The 24224-nt window shown below is 48.6% G+C and overlaps 1 protein-coding gene across 1 annotated transcript; it reads right to left on the bottom strand.

Annotated features, from left to right (window-relative positions):
- Positions 1-659: 659 nt before the first annotated feature.
- On the bottom strand, positions 660-23445 carry NRF1 (nuclear respiratory factor 1; the record flags this gene model as incomplete). Its single annotated transcript, XM_081330680.1, has 5 exons — positions 20604-23445; positions 8322-8556; positions 5187-5301; positions 758-884; positions 660-716 (listed from the first exon to the last, which is right to left on the bottom strand). The coding sequence occupies exons 2-5, from the start codon at positions 8542-8544 to the stop codon at positions 660-662; spliced, it is 522 nt and encodes a 173-aa protein (XP_081186806.1). The 5' UTR covers positions 8545-8556; positions 20604-23445.
- Positions 23446-24224: the final 779 nt, after the last annotated feature.

Below are 24224 nucleotides of genomic sequence, written 5' to 3' on the forward strand. Positions count from 1 at the left end.
TGGGTCTTGAAACGTCATGCAAGAAAGCAATCAAGATCAAAAAGCACCAAGGATCCTACAGCCCTCCTCCTCCTCCTCCTTCTCCACCAATCCTTATATCCCCCTCCCTCCTAGTTGGGTCTTGAAAGGTCTGCAAGAAAACCACCAAGCTCAGAGAGCACCAGGGACCCCACAGTTCTTCTGCTTTCCTTCCTTCCTTCCTTCCTTCCTTCCTTCCTTCCTTCCTTCCTTTCCTTCCTTCCTTCCTCCCTTCCCCTTCTCCTTTCCACTCCCTTCTAGCACTGATGATGTCACCTAGTTGGGTCTTGAAGCGTCTGCAAGGAAACCACCCAGCTCAGAGAGCCCCGAGGACCCCACGGTTGTAGATACGCAGATGTCCATTGGGAGCGTTCTTGTATCTCACCTTTTTACCTTTGAGTAAAAGTAAAAGAACTGCCTGGTTTTCTGAGCTTTGTATTTCGAGAGGGCAAAGAGAAAGAGACATGGGCTTTAAATCCCCTTGCTGCCATGTTCTTCTAAGTTCAGGGGTAGGCAACCTTGGCTCTTTTATGACTCGTGGACTTCAACTCCCAGAATTCCTGAGCCAGCTGTGCTGGCTCAGGAATTCTGGGAGTTGAAGTCCACGAGTCATAAAAGAGCCAAGGTTGCCTACCCCTGTTCTAGTTGATTCCCAAGCTTTCCCATTCCCTCCCCACTTCCCACTTCCGGGTTTCTAACTGGGGGCATTGGGGGAGGGGGGGTGTTTGAGGAGCCTTACCACGTTCTCCAGGGGGGCCGCCCCGAAGACCTTGAAAACCGGGTTGGGTTTGGAAGGAGATATGCACAGGACTATCGCTTGCTGCCCGACCCGGGTGGTATATTCATCCAAAGTGGCTCGCAGCTTCCTGCGTCAGGAGGACAAGAGAAGGAAGAATTGGCTTTAAAAGGTTATTCCCCCTGCGGGAAAGACACGTCCGTCCTTCGGGGGGGTTTTCCACACACACCCCCAGACTTTCTGGTTTTAAACTTTTCCCGTCACGTCAGGTTGGCAGGTGGGATGAAGGCTTCCCGTTCTGGCCAATGGGGCAGAGAAACTTCACGTATTTAATTTATTAAAGTTATACGCCCCCCTCTTCTTGCTGGCTTACAATATGATAAAAAGGTGTTTTTTTAAAAAAAAAAGTATTAGAAGACAATTAAAATTAAAAGAATTAAATAGAAAAGCTAAAAAAACGAGACGATGTAAAAGCAAGCACAGAACATTAAAATAGGACATACAAAAATAAGTTGAGATTAAGCAAGTTAGATAGTGAAATACAAGAGGGTGAAGGTGGGATCTTCCGGTTAAGGTGCTGGCCTAGAAACCAGGAGACGGTGAGTTCTAGTTCTGCCTTAGGCACGAAAGCCGGCTGGGTGACTTTGGGCCAATCACCAGGAGACGGTGAGTTCTAGTCCCGCCTTAGCCACGAAAGCCGGCTGGCTGACTTTGGGCCAATCACCAGGAGACGGTGAGTTCTAGTCCCGCCTTAGGCACGAAAGCCGGCTGGGTGACTTTGGGCCAATCACCAGGAGACGGTGAGTTCTAGTCCCGCCTTAGGCAGGAAAGCCGGCTGGGTGACTTTGTGCCAATCACCAGGAGACGGTGAGTTCTAGTCCCGCCTTAGGCACGAAAGCCGGCTGGGTGACTTTGGGCCAATCACCAGGAGACGGTGAGTTCTAGTCCCGCCTTAGGCACAAAAGCCGGCTGGCTGACTCTGGGCCACTCACCAGGAGACGGTGAGTTCTAGTCCCGCCTTAGGCACAAAAGCCGGCTGGGTGACTTTGGGCCAATCACCAGGAGACGGTGAGTTCTAGTCCTGCCTTAGGCATGAAAGCCGGCTGGGTGACTTTCAGCTATTTACTCTCTATCACCGAACTGTTGTTGTTGGGAAAATAAGAGAAGAAACGAATATTGCTATATTCACTGCCTTACGTTGTATATGAAGGAAATAACAATCTAATAAATATATAAAAATTAAAAAGTATATATTTGATTGCACGGATGGGCCGGATGGACTTGAGTGGCAGAACATTTCCTGACATTTGTAACAATTAACCAGCGGAACAACCTGCCTCCAGAAGTTGTGAATGCTTCAACACTGGAAGTTTTTAAGAAGAGACGGGACAGCCATTTGTCTGAAATGGTATAGACCAGGGGTAGGCAACCTTGGCTCTTTTATGACTCATGGACTTCAACTCCCAGAATTCCTCAGCCAGCATGGGGGAACGATGGCCCCCCTCATGACTCATGGACTTCAACTCCCAGAATTCCTGAGGCAGCCATGCTGAGGGGAAAGGGAGAGGTTTCCAAGCTGAGCCATGCTGGCTGAGGAATTCTGGGAGTTGAAGTCCACAAGCCATGAAGGGGCCATAGTTCCCCCATGCTGGCTGAGGAATTCTGGGAGTTGAAGTCCATGAGTCATGAGGGGGCCATAGTTCCCTTATGCTGGCTCAGGAATTCTGGGAGTTGAAGTCCACGAGTCATGAAGGGGCCATAGTTTCCCCATGCTGGCTGAGGAATTCTGGGAGTTGAAGTCCACGAGTCATGAGGGGGCCATAGTTGCCCCATGCTGGCTCAGGAATTCTGGGAGTTGAAGTCCATAAGCCATAAAGGGGCCATGGTTTCCCCCATGCTGGCTCAGGAATTCTGGGAGTTGAAGTCCATGAGTCATGAGGGGGGCCATAGTTCCCCCATGCTGGCTGAGGAATTCTGGGAGTTGAAGTCCACAAGTCATAAGGGGCCATAGTTCCCCCATGCTGGCTGAGGAATTCTGGGAGTTGAAGTCCACGAGTCATGAGGGGGCCATAGTTCCCTCATGCTGGCTCAGGAATTCTGGGAGTTGAAGTCCACGAGTCATGAAGGGGCCATAGTTTCCCCATGCTGGCTCAGGAATTCTGGGAGTTGAAGTCCACGAGTCATGAAGGGGCCATAGTTGCCCCATGCTGGCTGAGGAATTCTGGGAGTTGAAGTCCACGAGTCTTAAACGTTGCCAAGGTTGGGGACCTCTGGACTAGATGATCTCCAAGGTCTCTTCCAACCTTATTATTGTTATTATTATAAAAGATTTAGGAGCAGGAAGGAGAAAGAAACAAAGCTGTGAAGTTCGTCCGGGGACAACAGACCCCGCGCAGGCACGTTTCGAGGAGAAAAATCAGGACCGTCTATCCCTCTGGATGCCGTGGAGAGCGATTGCATCACAAATCCAATTAAAGAAGACTGGGCCCGGTGCTGGGGAGCACGAGACAAAAAAAGATGCCTCTGGCATCTAGTCCAGCAGAGGATGTGCAACTGCCACGGGACCCGTCACTAAGACGACCAGCCCTGCCAGAGCACCAAGGGGTTACCCCGTCGATACCGAGCAAGACCGAGCCACGGGTTGCAACACCCCGGCTAGGGAAAATGTGGCTGAACGTTGCATCAGAGAAGCCCTGGAGGAAAGTGCTCCTAACTAGCATTGAACTTGGTTCTTCTCCGCAGGGTCCAAACCACATTCCGAGACGTGCGTGTTTTAGACTTGTGCATGGCGTCAGACCTTGCCATTCCCAATGAGAAGGAAGTCTGGGTTGGTAACTGTACTATCAGGGTAAACAAGGGATAAAAAATATGTCGCTGCCCCATCACTCCTGCTTGGGCCACCTGTCGCAGGGACTACTGCAACGGGCCTTATGTGGGACCACCCTTGAGAAGTACTTGGAAGCGTCACGGGGCTCCAGAATGAAGTTGCTGGGGTGGGGATAGGACCTCTGGGTTCCTCCTTGTCACCCCTTGTTGCAAAAGGAGTCTTAGTGACTTGTTTCTCTCTGCAATCGAGATGTTGGTTGGTTGCCACCCCCAAAACCCTACGTGGCTTAGGATCTGGATAGATAGACAGACAGACACAGATATAGATAGATAAGATAGATGCTAGAAAGACAGACAGATATAGAACGTACATATGATAGATAGAGAGAGAGAGAGAGGGGGGGGGGCAAACAGATGAAAGATAAATATATGGCAGATAGACAAACAAAGAGATAATAGATGAAAGATAAATAGAAACATAGACAATAGATAGAAATAGACAGATAATAGATAATACAGATGAAAGATAGAGATATAGATGGTAGATATAGACAGATAATATAGACAATAGATGATAGATAGACAAGATAGATGACAGACAGAATAGACAAACAGATAACAGATGATAGATGATAGAGACAGAAAGAAAGACAGACAGACAAGATAGATGATAGAAAGACAAAAGTACATATGAAAGATAGATAGATAAGATATAGATAGAGACAAACAGATGAAAGATAAATATATGGCAGATAGACAAACAAACAGATAATAGATGAAAGATAAATAGAAACATAGACAATAGATAGAAATAGACAGATAATAGATAATACAGATGAAAGTTATATAGACGGTATAGACAGATAATAGACAATAGATGAAGGATGGACAAGATAGATGACAGAAAGAACAGACAAACAGATAACAGATGATAGAGAAAGAAAGAAAGAAAGAAAGAAAGAAAGAAAGAGAAAGAAAGAAAGAAAGAAAGAAAGAAAGAGAAAGAAAGAAAGAAAGAGAAAGAAAGAAAGAAAGAAAGAAAGAAAGAAAGAAAGAAAGAAAGAAAGAAAGAAAGAAAGAAAGAAAGAAAGAAAGAAAGAAAGACAGACAGTCAGTAGGCAGGCAGACAGGCACAATACATGCATACACACAATACAGGCATACACACAATACATGCATACACACAATACATGCATACACACAATACATGCATACACACAATACAGGCATACACACAATACAGGCATACATACAGGCATAGAGAGAGAGAGTGAGTGGGTGGAGGGATAGATAAGCTGATAGAGTGAAAGGGGGGAAAATCACCTCCAGACTTGCCAGATTCTGTTACGAGAGCTTCACAGTGAAGTAGCTATTGACCTCCATGCTATCCTTTCCTTAGCCTGGCCTACCTCGCAGGGCTGACCTCTCAACCAGTTCGCATGGCAGCTGCACAGACCCACCTAGCTCGACTCCCTTCTTCGCTGGACCAAGCCAGGCTAGAGGAAGCTCCGTCCAGGGTCGGGAGTCGCACCCCATACACCCACCCCGTGCCCCCCCCCGCAGCTGGAAGGGGGAATCCTGGGACATGCCGGACAAGCGCTCTTACCGTAACAGGCGGGTCTGCTGCCGCTTGCGGATGGAGGGGTTGGATTCAAAGACGTGCGGTCGCTTCCTTTTTTTCCCGGTGGCCACGGCGGCCGCGGCGGCCATTCCCACCGGCCCTGGGGACAAAGGAGAGACCTGAATCACCCAAGGGAGCAAAGCCAGGCCCGTGACAGCTCCCACCATCTCCCGTCGCAAAGCGGGGTGGAGGGTTCCTCCAAAAAACGGGGCAAACTGGCCGGGAATCAGGGCAGCCGCGCTCCAAACAAAGTACGGCGGGTCCTCGACTTGCAACCGTTCCGTTTGGTGACCGTTCGGCACTGGGGAAAAAAAAAGCGGCCGATGGACCGTTTTCCACACTTACGACCGTTGCAGCATCGCCGTGGTCACACGTGATCAAAATTCAAACGCTGGGCAACTGACTCACATCTAGGACGGTCGCAGCGTGCCGGGGTCGCGTGATCCCCTTTTGCGACTTTCCGATGGGCGAAGTCAACGGGGAAGGGGAGCCGGATTCACATAACGACCCTGTTCCTAACGTAACAACTGCGGTGATTCACTTAACAACGGTGGCCAGAAAGTAAAATGAGGTAAAATGAGGCAACTGAACTACTGTCTCATTTAGCAATGGAAATTTTGGACTCAATTGGAGTCCTGTGGTGGTCCTTGACTTACGACCATTTTAAGTTGCCACGACACTGGGAAAAAGTGACTTATGACAGGTCCTCATACTTATGACCATCGCAGCCTCCCCACGGTTGCTTAGCAACTGGCATATATTTATGACCGGTGCGGCATCCAGGGTCCACGCAATCGCCACTTATGACCTTCCCAGAGGGTTCCTGAGAAGCAAAGAAAATGGGGGAAGCCATATTCGCTTAATGACCATGTGATTCACTTAGCAACGGATTCGCTTAGCAACATATTTCCTCAGCAACTGTGGCAGAAGAGGTTGTAAAGTCAGGGAGGACTCACTCCCTTGCTTAGCAATGGAAGGTCCGGTCCCAATTGCGCTCCGTAAATCGAGGACTTAATTTCCTGTTGCTAAGTGAGACATTCGTTAAATGAGCTTTTCCCCATTTTACCATCTTGCCACAGCTGTTCAGCAAATCAGTGCAGTTATTAAGTTACTAACGCCGTTGTTAAGTGAATCTGGCTACCCCGGGACACACACCCCGGGACACTGCGACTGTCATAAATAGGAGCCAGTTGCCAAGCGTCTGAATTTTGATCCCACAACCGTGGGGATGCTGCAATGGTCGTTAAGTGTGAATGACATCCGTAAGTCCCTTTTTTCCAGTGCCGTCATAATTTTGAAAGGTCACTGAACGAACGGTTGTAAGTTGAGGACTGCTTGCAATGCTGGTTCACTTCCCCGGAATAATTGCAAGGCACGGGATAAGCCTGCTTGTCATTCCGATAAGAGGTTTCGGGGTGCTTTATCCTTCCCACAGCCAGCTTGGAATGTGGAAACAAAACCCAAAGGAACACGAGGGAGGTGGGAGATTTAAGAAACAGGAGCTGTAAATAAATGAATAAATAAACGGTTAAACTAGGAAATAAGGCTAATCGGCTCCCTAACTGAAAAAAATTTAAAAAAAAAATTAAAATTACTGTTCTGCTGCCCTCTGCAGGCTACAATTTTTAAATTACTTGTTTTGACTCCAGGGAAACCCTGAAAAACCCAGATTGAAAGTAAAAATGTAAATAAAAACAGCCCTTTTTCCCTGAACCTTTGTAAAACGAATACAGGCCATCCCCGACTTGCAACAGTTCATTTAGCCAACATTTCAAAATTACCACAACACTGAAAGAAGGCGTCTTGTCACTGACCATTATTCGCACTTATGACCTTGGTAGCTGGAAGCTTTTTTTAAAAAAAAAATCCTTGCAGGGATGGGTAGTTTATTTTTGGTATTAACTGTCAATCAATCAATCCGTCAATCAATCAAACAATCAAAATAGAGCTGAAGGGACTTTGGAGGTCTTCTAGACCAGCCCCCCGATCAAGGAGGAAACCCTATAACAGGGGTTAGGCAAACCCTGGCTCTTTTATGACTTGTGGACTTCAACTCCCAGAATTCCTCAGCCAGCCATGCTGAGGGGAAGGGAGAGGTTTCCAAGCTGAGCCATGCTGGCTGAGGAATTCTGGGAATTGAAGTCCACAAGTCATGAAGGGGCAATAGTTCCCCCATGCTGCCTGAGGAATTCTGGGAGTTGAAGTCCACGAGTCATGAGGGGGCCACAGTTCCCCCATGCTGGCTCAGGAATTCTGGGAGTTGAAGTCCATGAGTCATGAGGGGGGCCATAGTTCCCCCATGCTGCCTGAGGAATTCTGGGAGTTGAAGTCCACGAGTCATGAGGGGGCCACAGTTCCCCCATGCTGGCTCAGGAATTCTGGGAGTTGAAGTCCACGAGTCATGAGGGGGCCATAGTTCCCCCATGCTGGCTCAGGAATTCTGGGAGTTGAAGTCCATGAGTCATGAAGGGGCCATAGTTCCCCCATGCTGGCTGAGGAATTCTGGGAGTGAAGTCCACGAGTCATGAGGGGGGCATAGTTCCCCCAGGCTGGCTGAGGAATTCTGGGAGTTGAAGTCCACGAGTCATAAAAGAGCCAAGGTTGCCTACCCCTGTCCAGTCTCTTCTAGAAATCCCCCAGTGTTGGAGTACCCACAACGTCTGGTGGCAAGCTGTTCCACTGGCTAGAAGCTTCTCCTTAATCCCAGGTTACTTCTCTCCTTAATTAGTTTTTGTCCATTGTTTCTTGTCTTGCCTTCTGGTGCTTTGCAGAATGAGTTGACCCCCACCCCTTCTTCTTTGTGGCAGCCCCCCAAATACTGAAATCACGTCCTCCCCCCCTAGTCCTTCTTTTCTCCAGACTAACCAAAACCCAATTCCAGCCACCCTTGTTCTCGTCTCCGGGCCTTTCATCCTCCGAGTTGCCGCTCTCTGCACTTTCCCCAAAGCCTCAACGTCTTTTTTTTGGTAACCCGGATGCAGCATTCCAGGTGTGGTTTTATTGCCGGCCAAGCCAATGACGGGGATGGGAAAGGCACCTGTGTGCCTCCGTCTGCCACCCCCCCTTCCCCCAGGTGTGGCTGGAGAAGGGAGCAAGGTGTGCCGGCCGAGCCCAACTTACCTGCGGCGGCCAGGTGGGCGGTCACCTCGTCGGTGGCGGTGGAGTTGAGGATGTCCGAGTCATCGTAGGACGTGTCCTCGGGAGAAGACGGGGAGTCTTCGTCGGCACTCAGCATGCTGTGCTCCGTGTACGTGGCCACGTGGACCTGCTGGACCTGCTGGGCCACGGCGTGGGCTTCTATGGTGGCCATGTGCTCGGCCTGGGTCACCGTATGTTCCTCCATGGATGATCACCGCTGTGGGGAAGGAAGCAGAGGAGGAGGAGAAGCTGTCAGCACCAACATCACAAAATCTCTTCGAGATAGCTGTCTACGCAGCTGGTCCTCGGCTTGCAGCAGTTCACTTAGCGACCGTTTCAAAGTTACAAGGGCACTGGGGGCGGGGGGGGAAAAGCGGCTTAGGATCGTTCTTCACACTTAACGGCCGTTGCAGCGTCCAAATTCAGAAGCTTGGCAACTGACCCCTATTTATGACGGTCGCAGTGTCCTGGGGTGTGTGTGTCATTTTACGAACTTCTGACAAGCAAAGTCAAGGGGGGGACGCTGGGTCCGTTTAACAACCGTGTTATTAGCTTCGCGACTGCAGTGATTCACCTAACAACGGTGGCGAGAAAGGTCGCAAAATGGGACAAATGTTTCGCTCAGCATCAGAAATGCTGGGCTCAAGTTATAGCTGTTAAGTTGAGGACTTAGCTGCATTGAAGAAATAATAGTTTTTCCCGAGAGTAGTAAAATGCAAACTCCTGAATCCAGGAAACCAGAGACTGCAAGACGCAAACTGCGCCCGAAAACTATCCAATGGTCAGTCAAGAGGTGCTACGGAGTAGAATAAACCTTTATGACCCGTTCAAGTTGCTAGTCCTCAAGACTAAAAAATAAACACAAAAAGCATTTGGAGGAACCACAGATTTGAGTGGGATTCCCCCAAGGCCTGCAAGCTGATTGAGGGGTGCCGATTAGCCAATGAGTAAACGGACTCACCTTGCACTAGTCCTCCACTTATGACCGTAATTGAACCCAGAACTTACGACGGCTGTTAAGTGGGCTGATTTTAAATCACCCGATTTTACTTTTTTTTTTTGCAGCGGAAGTTAAACCAACCTGTGTGTGTGTGTGTGTGTGTGTGTGTGTGTGTGTGTGTGTTGTTACAAACCCATTTTATCCAATGGGTGGCTTTTATCGGAAAATAGAAGTAAACACCACTTTGTGGCAAAAATTGCCGAAAGTCGCAGGCCCATGACGCTATAAACAGCTGTAAATACCGACTGGTCGTCACGTGCCTAAAATGGCTATCACAATCAGGTGGGGGCGGTCAGCTGTTGGATATTTTGAACAACCAGGTTGTTAAGTCGTTTCCGGGGAGTCTTTTGCCACTTCGAACGGTAGCTAAAGAGACTGGTTGTAAGTCGGGGACTACCTGTATTATATTTTCACCTATCCTTTGGGTTGCCAGTTTGCTTCCGGGCAATGCCCTCCAAGGCCTGGAGGGACCAGGCTACCTGGGGCGTCTCTGGCTTTGATCACACCTGCCCAGGTAATTTGATCCTGAAGGCTTGGCCCACGAGGCTCTTTCGACTGAACAAGGCTATTTTACTGGGATGGCTTCTCTTTCTCCTAGCGTCTGCCACCTGGGCGGTTTTTATTTATCACCGCCCCGAGTTGAGTAGCATTTGAACTTAAGAAATAATAATAGTAATTAATAATAATAATAATAATAATAATAATAATAATAATAATAATAATAATAATAATAATAATAATACAGACAGATTGCCATTTGGAATGCAACACGCCAGATATCGCAGTCCTAGAGAACCGAAGCGTCCAGCTGATTGATATGGCTGTACCAGGAGATGCCAGAGTCGAAGAAAAAGAACTGGAAAAAATTATGAAATACCGCAACCTGGCCATCGAAACTGCGCGATTATAGGTGAAACGCGTAACAGGGATACCCATTGTCATCGGGGCGCTGGGATCGATGTCCAAAAACTTTGCAAAACACACCAAGAAACTGCAGCTTCCTGCAAATAACTCCAGCAAAGCTACAAAAAAAAACTGTGCTACTCGGAACATCTTACATTTTAAGGAGATACCTGGTTGATACCTAGGATGCTGGCAGCAACCCGTGTCAAACATTAGCGCCAGACAATTTGAGTGTTCAGTTGACTGAGTTTCATGTTTTATGAATAAAAGTTTTATAACAACAACAATAACAGAATAGAGGCATGGGAAGACAAAGCACTACATGGCCAGTACAATAAAAAAACAGCTGGGAAAACAGATAATAACAAGACCTGGCAATGACTAAGAGCCGGAAAGTTGAAGAGACCAAGGGGCTAATTCTGGCTGCACAAGACCAAGGGACTAATTCTGCCTTAAGGACAAATCCATACAAAGTCAAAATTCAGAAGACAGCAACAAGTGCCGCCTGTGCAAAGAAGCTGAAGAAACAGTGGACCACCTGGTAAGCTGCTGCAAGAAGATCGCACAGACTGACTGCAAGCAGCGGCACGACAAAGTAGCAGCAATGGTGCCTTGGAAGATCTGCAAAAAATATCATTTGCCTGTAAGCAAGAACTGGTGGGATCATAAAATAGAGAAAAGTCATAGAAAATGATAAAGTTAAACTGCTCTGGGACTTCAGAATACAAACTGACAAGCCCCTGCCACATAACACCCCGGACTTAACAATTGTCGGTAAGAAAGACAAAAGTCTGGATAGTGGACGTGGCAGTGCCTGGAGACAGCAGAATAGACGAGAAAGAACTGGAGAAGATGACAAACTACGAAGACGGTCCTACAAATCGAAATAGAAAGACTGTTGGCAAAGGCAAGCAAGGGGAGTAGTACCAATAGTAAGAGGCGCCTTGAACAACGGGAGCACCGCTTGAACACCATCATCGGCATTGACAAATTCGCCATTAGTCAATTGCAAAAGGCAGCCTTACTAGGAACTGCTTCCATCCTGCGGCGAGATCTGTAATACCATCAGACATCCACATCTGCCTATCCCAGGTCCTTGGTAAGGACTCGATAGGTAGACAAAAATGCCAAATCCAGTCCGAACATCTGGCTGACTGTGCGATGTTCAATAATAATAATAATAATAATAATTTGAAAGGTAGACAAAAATGCCAAATCCAGTCTTAACATCCGGCTGACTGTGCGATGAATAATAACAATAATAACAACAAACAAACAAACAACAACACCCATTGTCATCGGGGCGCTGGGATCGATGTCCAAAATCTTTGCAAAACACATCAAGAAATTGCAGCTTCCTCCAGCAAAGCTACAAAAAAGTGCGCTACTCGGAACATCTTACATTTTAATAATTTAATTTAATAATTTAATTTGTATACCGCCCTTCTCCCGAAGGACTCAGGGCGGTGAACAGGGCAATTTTAAGGAGATACCTGGTTGATACCTAGGATGCTGGCAGCAACCCGTGTCAACCATTGGTGCCAGTCCGTTTGAGTGTTCAGTTGACTGAGTTTCATGTTTAAGGAATGAAAGTTTTATAATAATACAGATAGTCCTTGACTTATGACAACTGAGCCCCAAATTTCCATTGCTAAGCGAGACAGATGTTAAGTGAGTTTTGTCCCATTTTTACGACCTTTCTTGCCGCAGTTGCTAAGCGAATCACTGCAGTTGTTAAGTTAGCAACACGGTCGTTAAGTGAATCTGCATCCCCCCCAGTGACTTTGCTTGTCAGAAGGTCGCAAAAGGGGATCCCGTGACTCAGGAACCGTCATAAATATGAGCCGGTTGCCAAGTGTCTGAATTTTGATTACGTGACCCCGGGGGATGCTGCAACAACCGTCACACGTGGGAAAAACTTTGGTTAGTGCCGCTGTAATTTTGGTCGCTAAGCGAATAGTTCCAAGTTACGAATTACCTATATATGAAAAACGGGCTATTCGACCTTCCTCGCCACAGTTGTTAAGTTAGCCACTTAACTGCAGTTATCGTAGTAACACGGTTGTTAAGCGAGTCTGACTTCCCCATTGACTCTGCTGGTTGGAAGGTCGCAAAAGGGGATCACGTGACCCCAGGACGCCACGACCGTCATAATTAGGAGTCTGTCGCCAAGCATCCGAATTTTGATCCCGGTGACCACAGGGATAATGCAAACGGTCATTAAGTAGGAAAAATGGCCACGCCACTTTGTTCTGTGCCGTTGTAACGTCAAACGGTCGCTAAGTGAACTGTTGCAAGATAAGGACTACCAGTAGATGGAAACGAGGGCGGAGACTTGCTCCTACGCCGAGCCTTTGTTTGTGGCCTGGCTTGAGTGCAAAACCTGCTCCTCGGACTTTGCACCGGCTTCTCCCAACCTGGAGCAGCAAAGATATCTTGCAAGGCTTAATCGGCCCCAAGCAGGACGGGCTTTGCCCAAGATGGCTGAAGCTGATGGAAGGCGGGATGAGAGGTTTACTAAGAAGATACAATTCCAAGTAGAACTGCTTCAGCCAGGCATTTTTCACTGTGTTGCAGGACACAAAATTTGCGTTGCCTTCAAAATGAAAAGAAATGTAAGAACGCTGAACACTATTTTCTGGATTTTTTAATTCAATTACAGGGAGCTGACGAACGCAGCTGAGCCTCAAATTTCTGTTGCCAAGCAGGACGGTTGTTCAGTGAGTTTTTCTGCCCCATTTTTACGAGCGTTGCTAAGTGAGTCACTCCAGTTGTTCAATGAATTGTCGCTCTTAAATGAATCCGGCTTCCCCCATTGACTTTGCTTGTCAGAAGGCTGTAAAAGGGGATCGCGTGGGCCCAGCAGGCTGCAACCGTCGCAAGTACACGCCAGTTGCCAAGCCTACGGATTTTGATCACGTGGCCGAAATGCTGCAACGGTTTTTAAGTGTGAGCTGTAAGTCGAAAACTAGCTGCGTTGTTCTCAGATCTGGGTGATGAAGGCTCATTTCAAAAGCAAAAACTCCGCAGAGACTCATCACAAACGGTCCGCCCGTGTGTTCAACCTCTGCTAGGAGAAAACTCATCTGGTGGTATCAACTCTTCGAGAAACCTTGCAAGGCGGTGAAGAGCTGCGTTGAAGGCCGTGCTCTCGTCTTTAATCATTTCCTGTCTTTATTTTTCTCCTGAAAAAACCCAGCTCATATTCTATATATAACTAGAGTTCATCAACAGCGAGCTAATGGGAGCTGCTGCCTCCGTTATAATTCATTTCTGCAAAAAAAAAAAGGTCTGATACCAACTTAAGCATCAAATCTTCCGTTCTTTGCACTGGAAGTTGTTTTTAGATGCTCTGTTCAACCCTGCCAAGTCCTGGACAATCCTAAACTCTTTGGTTTAGCAAAAGGGTATTCAAAATTATTGCGCGCAGGTGGTCCCTGACTTAAGGAGAGTTCATTTAATGACCATTCCAAGTTAAATCGTCAATTGAGCAAACAGATTCACATCTCATATGCAACTCAAAAGAGAGTTTGCAAAAAAATAATGCTTGACTTACAACTAGTGACCGTTCAAAGATACAACAGCACTCAAAAAAGAGACTTATTTTTCACACTTACGACCATCAAAATTCAGCCGCTTGGCAACCGTCTCAGATTTAGGACCGCTGCAGCCCCTTTTGCAACCGTCTGACATGCAAAGTCACTGGGGTAGCTGGATTCGCTTAACGACCGTGTTGCTAACTTAACATCCGCGGGGATTCACGTAACAACTGTGGCAAGAAAGCTCATAAAATGGGGCAAAATTCACTTAACGATTGTGTGGTCTACTCTTCCATTGCAGAGCCATGCCTCTCCTTTTTAGAAGGAAACTTTGATTCCATTAGAAGCGGGGGTGCTACAGGAAAAAGAATTTATTTTAGATAACGGCAGAAAGTGAAGACTCTGCTAGAGAGCAGAAAAAGAATGGACCGTAATCCTAAATCACCTTTCCTCAAGACTTGGTTTTGCAGAAAAAAGTTTTAACCTGGACACCTTCAAAGGATTACTATACACAAGTAAGTAGTCCACTAAGCTGGCAGGAATAGCCAACGCTCCAGAAGACAAGCTAATACAGTCCTGGGTTGTATAAACAGAGGCATAGAATCGAAATCACGTGAAGTTATTAGTACCGCTTTTTAAAAAATCCTTAATAAGGTCACACTTGGAATCCTACATCGATTTGGTCCCCACGTTACAAAAAAAGATGTTGAGACTTTGGGAAAAATGCAGAGAAGAGCAACTAAGAGGATTAAGGGGCTGGAGACCAAACCATAGAAAGAATGACTGTGGGACTTGGGTTTGGCTAGCTAGTCTAAAGAAAAGAAATAGGGGAGACATGATATTTGAGGGGCTGCCCCAAAGAAGAGGGGTCCAATTATTCTCCAAAGCACCAGAAGGCAGGAGAAGGAACAATGGTTGGAAACTGACCAAAGAGAAGCAACCTGGAATTAAGGAGAAACTTAACAGCGAGGACAGTTAACCAGTGGAACAGCTTGCCACCAGAAGACCTCCAAGGTCCCTTACTGTATAATCCTAGGGTCTCCTCTCCGAGAAGGGGTTGGACTAGATAACCTCCAAGGTCCCTTCCGACTCTGTTATTCTGTTATTGCATAATCCCAGATCAATTAAACAGAGGATCAGCTTGCCTCCAGAAGTTGTGGGTGCTCTTATCACTGGAGGTTTTGAAGAAGAGACCTCCCAGGTCCCTTCCGGCTCTATTCCGATTGACTTACGATCCCAATGCAACCCAAAATTTCTGTTGCTAAGCGAGACAGTCGTGAAGTGAGTTTGGGCCCATGTTGACAACTTTTCTTGCCACCATTGTTAAGGGAATGCCTGCAGTTGTTAAGTTAGGAACGCGATTTTTAAAATTGGAATCGAGCTTCCCCCATCGGCTTTGCTCACGAGGTCGTCACGAAAGGGGATTACGCAACCCCGGGACCCGTCATAAATACCAGCCCATTGTCAAACGTCTGAATTTGGAACACGTGACTCTGGGGCAGGGGTAGACAACCTTGGCTTTTATGAGTCGTGGACTTCAACTCCCAGAATTCCTCAGCCAGCCTGGGGCAACTATGGCCCCGTCATGACTTGTGGACACCAAGTCCCAGAATTCCTGAGCCAGCATGGGGGAACTATGCCCCTTCATGACTTGTGGACTTCAACTCCCAGAATTCCTGAGCCAGCATGGGGGAACTATGGCCCCGTCATGACTTGTGGACACCAAGTCCCAGAATTCCTGAGCCAGCATGGGGGAACTGTGGCCCCCTCATGACTCGTGGACTTCAACTCCCAGAATTCCTGAGCCAGCATGGGGGAACTATGCTCCTTCATAACTTGTGGACTTCAACTCCCAGAATTCCTGAGCCAGCATGGGGGAACTATGGCCCCGTCATGACTTGTGGACTTCAACTCCCAGAATTCCTCAGCCAGCATGGGGGAACTATGCTCCTTCATGACTTGTGGACTTCAACTCCCAGAATGCCTGAGCCAGCCTGGCTCAGCTTGGAAACCTCTCCCTTTCCCCTCAGCGTGGCTGGCTCAGGAATTCTGGGAGTTGAAGTCCACGAGTCATAAAAGAGCCAAGGTTGCCTACCCCTGCCCCAGCCAGCCAGGAATTCTGGGAGTTGAAGTCCACAAGTCGTGAGGGGGCCCATAGTTCCCCCCATGCTGCCTCAGGAATTCTGGGAGTTGAAGTCCACGAGTCACAAAAGAGCCAAGGTTGCCTACCCCTGCCCTGGGGGATGCTGCAATGGTGGTAAGTGTGAAAAATGATCCTTATGTCCCCTTTTTCAGGGCCCTTGAAAATTCGGACAGTCTCTAAGCGAAGCCGTTGTAAGTCAGGGACTACCTGTGTTGCATTTTGATGTGGGATTGGAGAATTGTTTAAAAGTGAAGCGGAGGAGGAGGCTGGGAAATCAAAGGCATTTAAGTTTGCATCAGTGGGGAGAGGGGACTTTTACCATTTGAGCGGCAGGCACAGAGGCCGGGATTCAAATTTAGTAGAGATCTTGTTTTGGGGGGGGGGTTGCCTTAACAAGGAGTCACCGGTCTCTCTCCTGGGTGAGCAGATGGCCGGGTGTTTATCCCGCCCTATCTCTTGCCAGACAAAAAGGACTTTTTTTTTAAAATCAAAGCCTTATACATGCGGTGCCTCCTGTCCCCGATATAATCCCAGAAAAACCAGCAACCTGGAGGCCGGCTGCAATCCTCCCGTTTGGAGAACAGCTGCAGCCTCGGTCTAACCCTATTAGGCTAAACGGGCTTTTTTTCCCCCCCCTTCTTGGATCCACTGGAACGGTTCCCCCCCCCCCCCGCCTCCAAAATCTCTCTCTCTCTCTCTCTCTTATGGATAGCTTTCTTTTCTCAAAGGCAGCCCGAAGGCTGGCTGGGGTGGGTTATTGCAAAGCAGGATCCCACCCCGTCAGGTTTCTAGTTCTCAAGGAATCCGGGGCTTTAACTGCGCTCAAAGCTCCTGAGTGTCCGTGGTAGGAAAAAGACTGCCCCTTTTTCTACCAAATTTACGGCTGGGATCCTCTGGGACCCGTTGGCTGAAGGTAGAGCGATCTCCCAGGGTGATTTGCACATTTCCCTGGCCCAGTCATGAGACTGAAGAGGAATAATAATAATAATAATAGTAATCATCATCATAGGAAAAAGGATTCTTTTCCAAATCCCTCTGCGAGACACGAAGAGACAAAGGCAGCGCTGCCAGTTCTTGCCGCCCAGCGTCACAAGGGGGATACCGGGGATGGCCGGACCCTTCCCCATTAACTGGCGGGTGCAATCAATGGGGGTGTTGGAGGCTAAGGAGAATGGGCTTCCCGATACGAGTGCTTGCGGACCCATTTGCAGAAAAATAAGAGTATCTGTAGCAAGGGGATGCTCGGGTGTCTCTTGAGTTTAGTGGTTTTAATGCAGACGTTTCAGGACCCAAGCAGGGAACATCATCAGTGCTAGAAGGGAGGGGGGAGGCTGTAGAGGTGGGGAGGAGGATTATGGGTCCCTGGTACTCTCTGTGCTTGGTTTTTTTTTTCTTGCAGATGTTTCATGACCCAACTAGGGGACAGCATCAGTGTTAGAAGGGAGGGGGGTTTGTGCAGAGGAGGAGGAGGGTGGGGAAGGGAGGAGGAGGAAGAGGAGAAGCAGGAGGAAGAGGAGGAAGAGGAGGAGTGTGGGGTCCTTGGTGCTCTCTGAGCTTGCTTGTTTTCTTGCAGACATTTCATGACCCAGCTAGGGAACGTCATCAGTGCTAGAAGAGAGGGGGGGTGTTGTGGAGAGGAGGAGGAGGAGGAGGACTGTGGAGTCCTTGATGCTTCTCTGTGCTTATTTTCTTGCAGACGTTTCATGACCTAACCAAGCCACGACATCAGTTATACAAGGGAGTGGAGTGATTTTACACACAAACTCCTTCTAGTACTGATGATGTTCCCTAGTTGGGGGGATGAAACGTCTGCAAGCCAACAGCCCAGTTCAGAAAAAAGCTCCGAGAACCCCACAATATGGGAACAGCATCCCATGACCACATTTGCTTTCCCCCCACCACCACCAGAGCCTAAAAGGAACAGACGCAAACAACAGCGTCAGCCCGATTAATTTTGCAACTAGCTAGCAAGAGAGCAGAAGAGCAATTTGGAATCTCTCCAGCATGAAGAAATAAAAGTGATGTACCACCTCGATGGGGATATATTGCACAGTTAATCCGCCCTCCCCGCTTGTTCCTTTCCCAGGGACAGAATCTTCCAGCTCCTCTTCGCAACTCAGGAAATGTCAAGGAAAGCTGGAGAACAAACTCAGTCCCAGGAATGAAATGGGATTAAAAAAAACAACAAAGCCATCTTCTGCTTTTTAAAAGAACGATACACGCCCGTGTATTTCTCCCCCACCCCAATAATAAAGTCTCCCTAACGGCAATCTTCAGCCAGACCGCGCTGGAAAAAGGCCTTCCAGAGTGGACCCCTGAACTTTTGATCGAAGGCTCTCTTCCAAAAGAGAAATTAAAATAAAAATAAATGGGGGACCGCCCTTTCCATGACATTTAACCTCCTTGTTTCCATCGAGGAAGTGGGGTCAAAGAAGGCCCTCCGGCACACCCCAAACTTACTACTTACGTTGCTTTGATCAAAGGGTCTTTCCTGCACCACAGGCCTCCCCAAAAGACAAATAAAATCAAAATAAATGCCGATCCACCCTTGGGTGGAATTTAAACCTCCTTTCCCCCCCCCCCACTTAGAAAGCGAGGCAACCCCCCTAAGTCCTCGGCTTAGGAAAGTTCATTTAGTGTCCATTTGAAGTTACAGCAATGGGAAAAAAAGGGACTTATGGCCATTTTTCACACACGTGCTCCTGTGATTAAAATTCAGACGCTTGACAACTGACTCATACTTATGACGGTTGCAGTGTCCCGGGTTCACCTGATCGATCCCCTTTCGCAACCGTATGACAAGCAAAGTCAATGGGGAGAAGGCAGATTCACTTAGCTGTGTAGTAAGTGTGAGTGTGTGTGTGTGTGTGTGTGTGTGTGTATTTAAGAAAATTTATATTGGACTGAGGGATTGGAATTTTAAATTTTTAGAATGTGATTTACTTGTTGGGGCTAATGTAATTTAATTTATTTTTAACTTTGTATATTGTGTTTTAACTGCCCTGTACACCACCCCGAGTCCTTCGGGAGAAGGGCGGTATATAAATCCAATAAAATAAATAAATAAATGAATATATTGCCATCTAATTCCTTTTGCGACTGTATGACAAGCAAAGTCAATGCTGAAGCCACTCACTTCACCATGCAGTGTGTGTGTGTGTGTGTGTGTGTGTGTGTGTGTATTTATTTAAGAAAATTTATATTGCTACCTAACTCACACATGGCAACTCAAGGCGGATCACATGGATATAAAAACACCCACTTTTTTTAAAAAAGTAATAATAATAATAATATAATAACAATAAATAAGCCCCACCTCGGCGTCAACACACTTAAGAACTGTGGCAAGAAAGGTCGTAAAGCGGGGCAAAATTCACTTAACAAAGGCTTCACTTAGCAACAGACATTTTGGCCTCAATGACAGCCATAAGTCAAGGACCTTTCGTGGTCTGTGGCTCCCCCTCGCTTGGAGGTCGGGAGCGATCCAACCAAGATTGAACCAGGGCTGGGGGGCCTTCCAACTTGGCCCTTTGATGACTGGTGGACTTCAACTCCCAGAATTCCTCAGCCAGCATGGACCGTAGAAACCAGGGGTCTTCAAATGTGGCCATTTGATGACTTGTGGACTTCAACTCCCAGAATTCCTCAGCCAGCACGGACCATATAAGCCAGGGGTCTTCAAACTTGGCCCTTTGATGACTGGTGGACTTCAACTCCCAGAATTCCTCAGCCAGCATTGGCCATAGAAGCCAGGGGCCTTCAAATGTGACCCTTTCGTGACTTGTGCGCCTGGCTGAGGAATTCTGGGAGTTGAAGTCCACCAGTCATCAAAGGGCCAAGTTGGAAGACCCGCTGAAGCAGGGTCTAAGACAGGGGTCTTCAAACTTGGCCCTTTTATGACTTGTGGATTTCAACTCCCAGAATTCCTCAGCCAGGCATGCTGCCTGAGGAATTCTGGGTGTTGAAGTCCACAAGTCATAAAAGGGCCATGTTTGAAGACCCCTGGTCTAAGACAAGGCCACTCATCACTTGCAGGAAATGGAAGCGGGGGTGACACCCGGGAAGCTCTTTTCCGAGGGCCCCCCCCAATTTCCACTGAAAAGCCCCAGCAAAGCCACCTCCTTGCCCGGCTAATTCCCTCCAACGGCGCCAGCTTTCGGCAGCCACAGCTCTCCTCGTCAGAGGAAGCTCCTCCAGGAGACCTGTGGCTCCCAGAAGCCGGCGCCATTGGAGAAGGGGGGGTGGGGCACAAGAGGGGATATAACGCACGATGATTGTTGTTATTATTATTATTATTATTATTTGCAAGTCATGTGGGGAAGAGGAGGCGGTTCGACTCGGCCTTCCCCGGGCCGGAAACGGGGCTCCCGGGCGGTTCCCGTGGCGGGCAACTCGGGCGAGGCTGCCCGCGCGGAAGACAGGGCCGCGGGCCTCGGATGATGGGCGATGGAGTGCGGGCCTGAGGCCTAGCGCGCGGCCCGGCCTGGCCTGGCCTGGCCTGGCCTGGCCGGGCGGGCGGGGCGGGGAGCGGCGGGGGGGGGGGGCTGCGCGCGCGGCGGCGGAGCGGACGAGGCGGGGGCGGGCGAGGCGGCGCGGGGCCCCCGCCTTGCTGCGGCTGCGCCGGGTCTGGCGCGCGGCGAGTGAGGAGCTGCTGGGAGATTGCGCGGTAGGACACTCACCTCAGAGCGGCTGCGCTGCAGCGGGCCTGCGCCGTGGAGCCGCCGCCAGCCAGCCAGCTAGCTAGCTAGGCAGGCAGGCAGGAAGACGAGGCAGCGGGGGCGGAGGAAGAGGAGGAGGAGAGAGACGGGCGGCGGCGGCGACGACGGCCGCGAAGGAGTGAGCGGGCGGCACGGCGGGCGGGAGGACGAGGAGGAGGAGGAGGCAGCGCGGGCGCGCGCCCGCTCAGTCAGTCCGCCAGCCTCGGCTGTCGGCCGCGCGCGCCAGGCCGGGCCTTGTCCTGCGTCGCTGAGGCGAACACAACCCTTCGCCGCCGCCGCCGCCACCACTCGAGGCGAGGCTTCGGGCCTACCGCGGGCGGGAAAGCCGAGTCCTGTGGTGGCGGGAGCGGCAGCAGGCCGGAGGGGAGGGGTTGGGAGAGCGGAGGAGGAGGAGGAGGGGAGGACGCACGGCGTGTACGGAGCCCTCGCGCCGCCATGATGGGAAGGTCGAAGGAACTGTGTGTGTGTGTGTGTGTAAGGCGAGGCGCCCGCGCTCGTCCGGCGGGGAGGCGAGCGAGGAGTGCGCGGAGTTACGGAGGCAGGAGAAGCGGAGGAGGTTTTTGGGAAGGCCCGTGGAGCGTCCCGGCCGGGCTGAGATACGCGTGGCGGCCATGTTGGGCAGGGCTCTGGCGGCCTTCCTGTGGCGGCGGCCATGTTGAGAGGGTCGGAGCCGAGCGGCGCCTTTCTTTTGGCGGCCGCCGCCATGTTGGGAAGGTCGGCTGAGGGGAAGCGGCGCCATGTTGGAGAGGTCCGCTCCTGCCTTGACGTTGGGAGGGCGCTGATGGCGGGGGAAGGGAGGCGCTTAGGATAACAAGGTCCATCACCCTGCGCCACCCTGGAGCCGAGATTGCGTGTGTCTCGGGAGCGCCTCCTTTCCACTATGTCTTCAGGATGGGCAGTGATTAATATTTATATGTCAAGGTATGCATGTACCTACCTATGTATATAGCATGTCTATATATGTGTTATGTATGTGCACGCTTTTGAGAGCAGGCAACAAAATTTCATTTTTAATGTGGGTCAATGTGTCCACAGTTAAAATTGACAATACAGGCTATCTTCTTAGGCAGGGGTCTTCCAACGTGGCTCTTTTATGACTTGTGGACTTCAAGTCCCAGAATTCCTCAGCCAGGCACGCTTGCTGAGGGATTCTGGGAGTTGAAGTCCACAAGTCATAAAAGGGCCACGTTGGAAGACCCCTGTTCTTAGGGAAGGGAGATTTGGTGCTGCCCCCTGCAGACCCTTTCGCAATACAGCTAGTCCCCGACTTAACAACAGTTCATTTAGTGACCGTTCAAATTTAAAAACAGCAGTCAAAAAAAAGTGACTTACGGCCTTTTTCACTCTCCAGACCCGTTGCCACATCCCCACGGTCACGTGATTTACACTCGCAACTGACTCACGTTTATGACAGTTGCAGTGCTCTGGGATCACGTGATCGTCTTTTGAGACTTTCCGACATGCGAAGTCAAGCGGGGGGGGGAGGGGGAGAGCCAGATTCGCTTAGGAACCGTGTTACAAACTTAACAACTGCGGCGATTCGCTTAACAAACGTGGCAAGAAAAGTCGTAAAATGCGGCAAACCCTAACCCTAACCAGATTTCTCACGTAGCTACATAAATTCTGTCCTCAGTTGTAGTTGTTAAGTCAAGGGCTACCCGTATGTGATAGCTGCAGTGTTCACACAACGCGCTAATCCACCAAAGCCAAACCAGGTTAGCATGTTGTGTGAATGCAGCCCTCCAACTAACCCAGTTAACGCTGTACCCAGAATCAGCCAGAGCAGCAACCCAAACGTTTCCTCCGTTTCTGAGACTTTGCAGAGAACCATTTGAAGTATTAATAAATACCTATTGATGCATTTATTCTCGTTGTGTTCCTTTGTCATTTGTTTACCTCATTGTTCTATTATTTTACTTCTCTTTGCATGCCTTTTCATTTTTCTTCCTTTTCTTCCTTCTTATTATTGTAAGCCACCGAGAGTAAAGCAACCGTGAGATGGGCAGCAAATATCTTTAACAAACACATCATAAACCTACCCAAAACCTCCTGACTATCTTGTGCAGACTCTCCTTAAACAGTTTAATGGTCTTTGCTTCTTCAAAGTACAGGCAATCCTTGACTTACAACAGTTTGTTTAGCGATTGAAGTTGCAATAGCTTTGAGAAAAGTGACTTATGACCGTTTTTCACACTTAATGACTGTTGCAGCATCCCCATGATCGCGTGATCAAAATTCAGACCCTTGGCAACTGATTCATATTTATGACGGTTGCAGTGTTCCAGGATCCCGTGATCCTCTTTTGTGACCTTCTGATAAGAAAAATCCGTGGGGGAAGCCAGAATCACTTAATGGCTGCGTTACTAACTTAACTGCAGTGCTTCACTTAACAACTGTGGCCAGAAAGGTCATACAATGGGGTAAAACTCTACTTCACTGTTTCGCTTAGCAACAACAATTTTGGGCTGAATTGTAGTAAGTCAAAGATAACCTGTATATATGCAAAAAAAATTCTTATTAAAATAAGTAGATTTTTTTACGTAAGGATCACTTTTTAACAGGCGGTGCTTACAAATAGGTCTTGGCAAAGAGAGTCCTTTTTGCTTTAAAAATAAAGCCAATAAAATTGTCAGAAATACAGCTCCTAATTGTTTTGGTTTCTATCTTGAAGCAACAATTGATCTAATAAAGCCTTCTAGTATACTTTCACTTTGTGTTATGTGTGGTTCTTTGTGTGTTAAACAGTGCCCAGGTTTATGGTTACTAATATACACTAAGGGTAGGCAACCTTGGCCCCTTCATGACTTGCAAACTTCAACTCCCAGAATTCCTGAGCCAGCCAGGCTGAGGGGAAAGGGAGAGGTTTCCAAGCAGAGCCAGGCTGGCTCAGGAATTCTGGGAGTTGAAGTCCACGAGTCATAAAGGGGCCATAGTTCCCCCATGCTGGCTGAGGAATTCTGGGAGTTGAAGTCCACGAGTCGTAAAAGAGCCAAGGCAGACTAGTGCCAGGACAGACCTTGACCAGATAGGACTTCTGGTGCTAGTCGTCCCCCATTTCCACGCAGGGTCTGCCCCAAAAGTCTCAAAAAGCATTCAAACTCCAGTATTAACAAATCAACACTGGCTGAAGTTTTATTACCTCCAAACGTTTTTTTACATGTTAAAAAAAATACAATTGGGAAATTAAGTTAACAATGAATAATAATACCTTAAATAACTTTGCTATCAACTTCTGCATTTTATACTTCTTAAAACTGGCCTGTTCCCCGTTTGGGAATAGCACCGCACACTTAGGAGAAATCTCAAAGCATTGGGGCCACTGCACAGTAAAACAACCTGCAACTTGCAGCCCTTAACAATAAGCCAACTATTTCCCCCCCCCCCAAGAGAAACCCCAAGAAAACCTGGTTCTGGGTTTGGAGCAGGCGGGGAGTGCCTCGAAGCAACAAAAAGGCAGCAAAGACATCAGCACCAGAAGCGCCTGGCGTCTCTTGATCCAAAATTCAGATTTGGGGACGGGGTTGTGTGTTAACTCGCTGCCCTGAGAACATTTGCCAAGAAGGCCCCGCCAAGCAAGTTTTC

This window comes from Vipera berus, assembly GCF_964194415.1.
Source record: "Vipera berus genome assembly, chromosome: 6".
NCBI lineage: Eukaryota > Metazoa > Chordata > Lepidosauria > Squamata > Viperidae > Vipera > Vipera berus.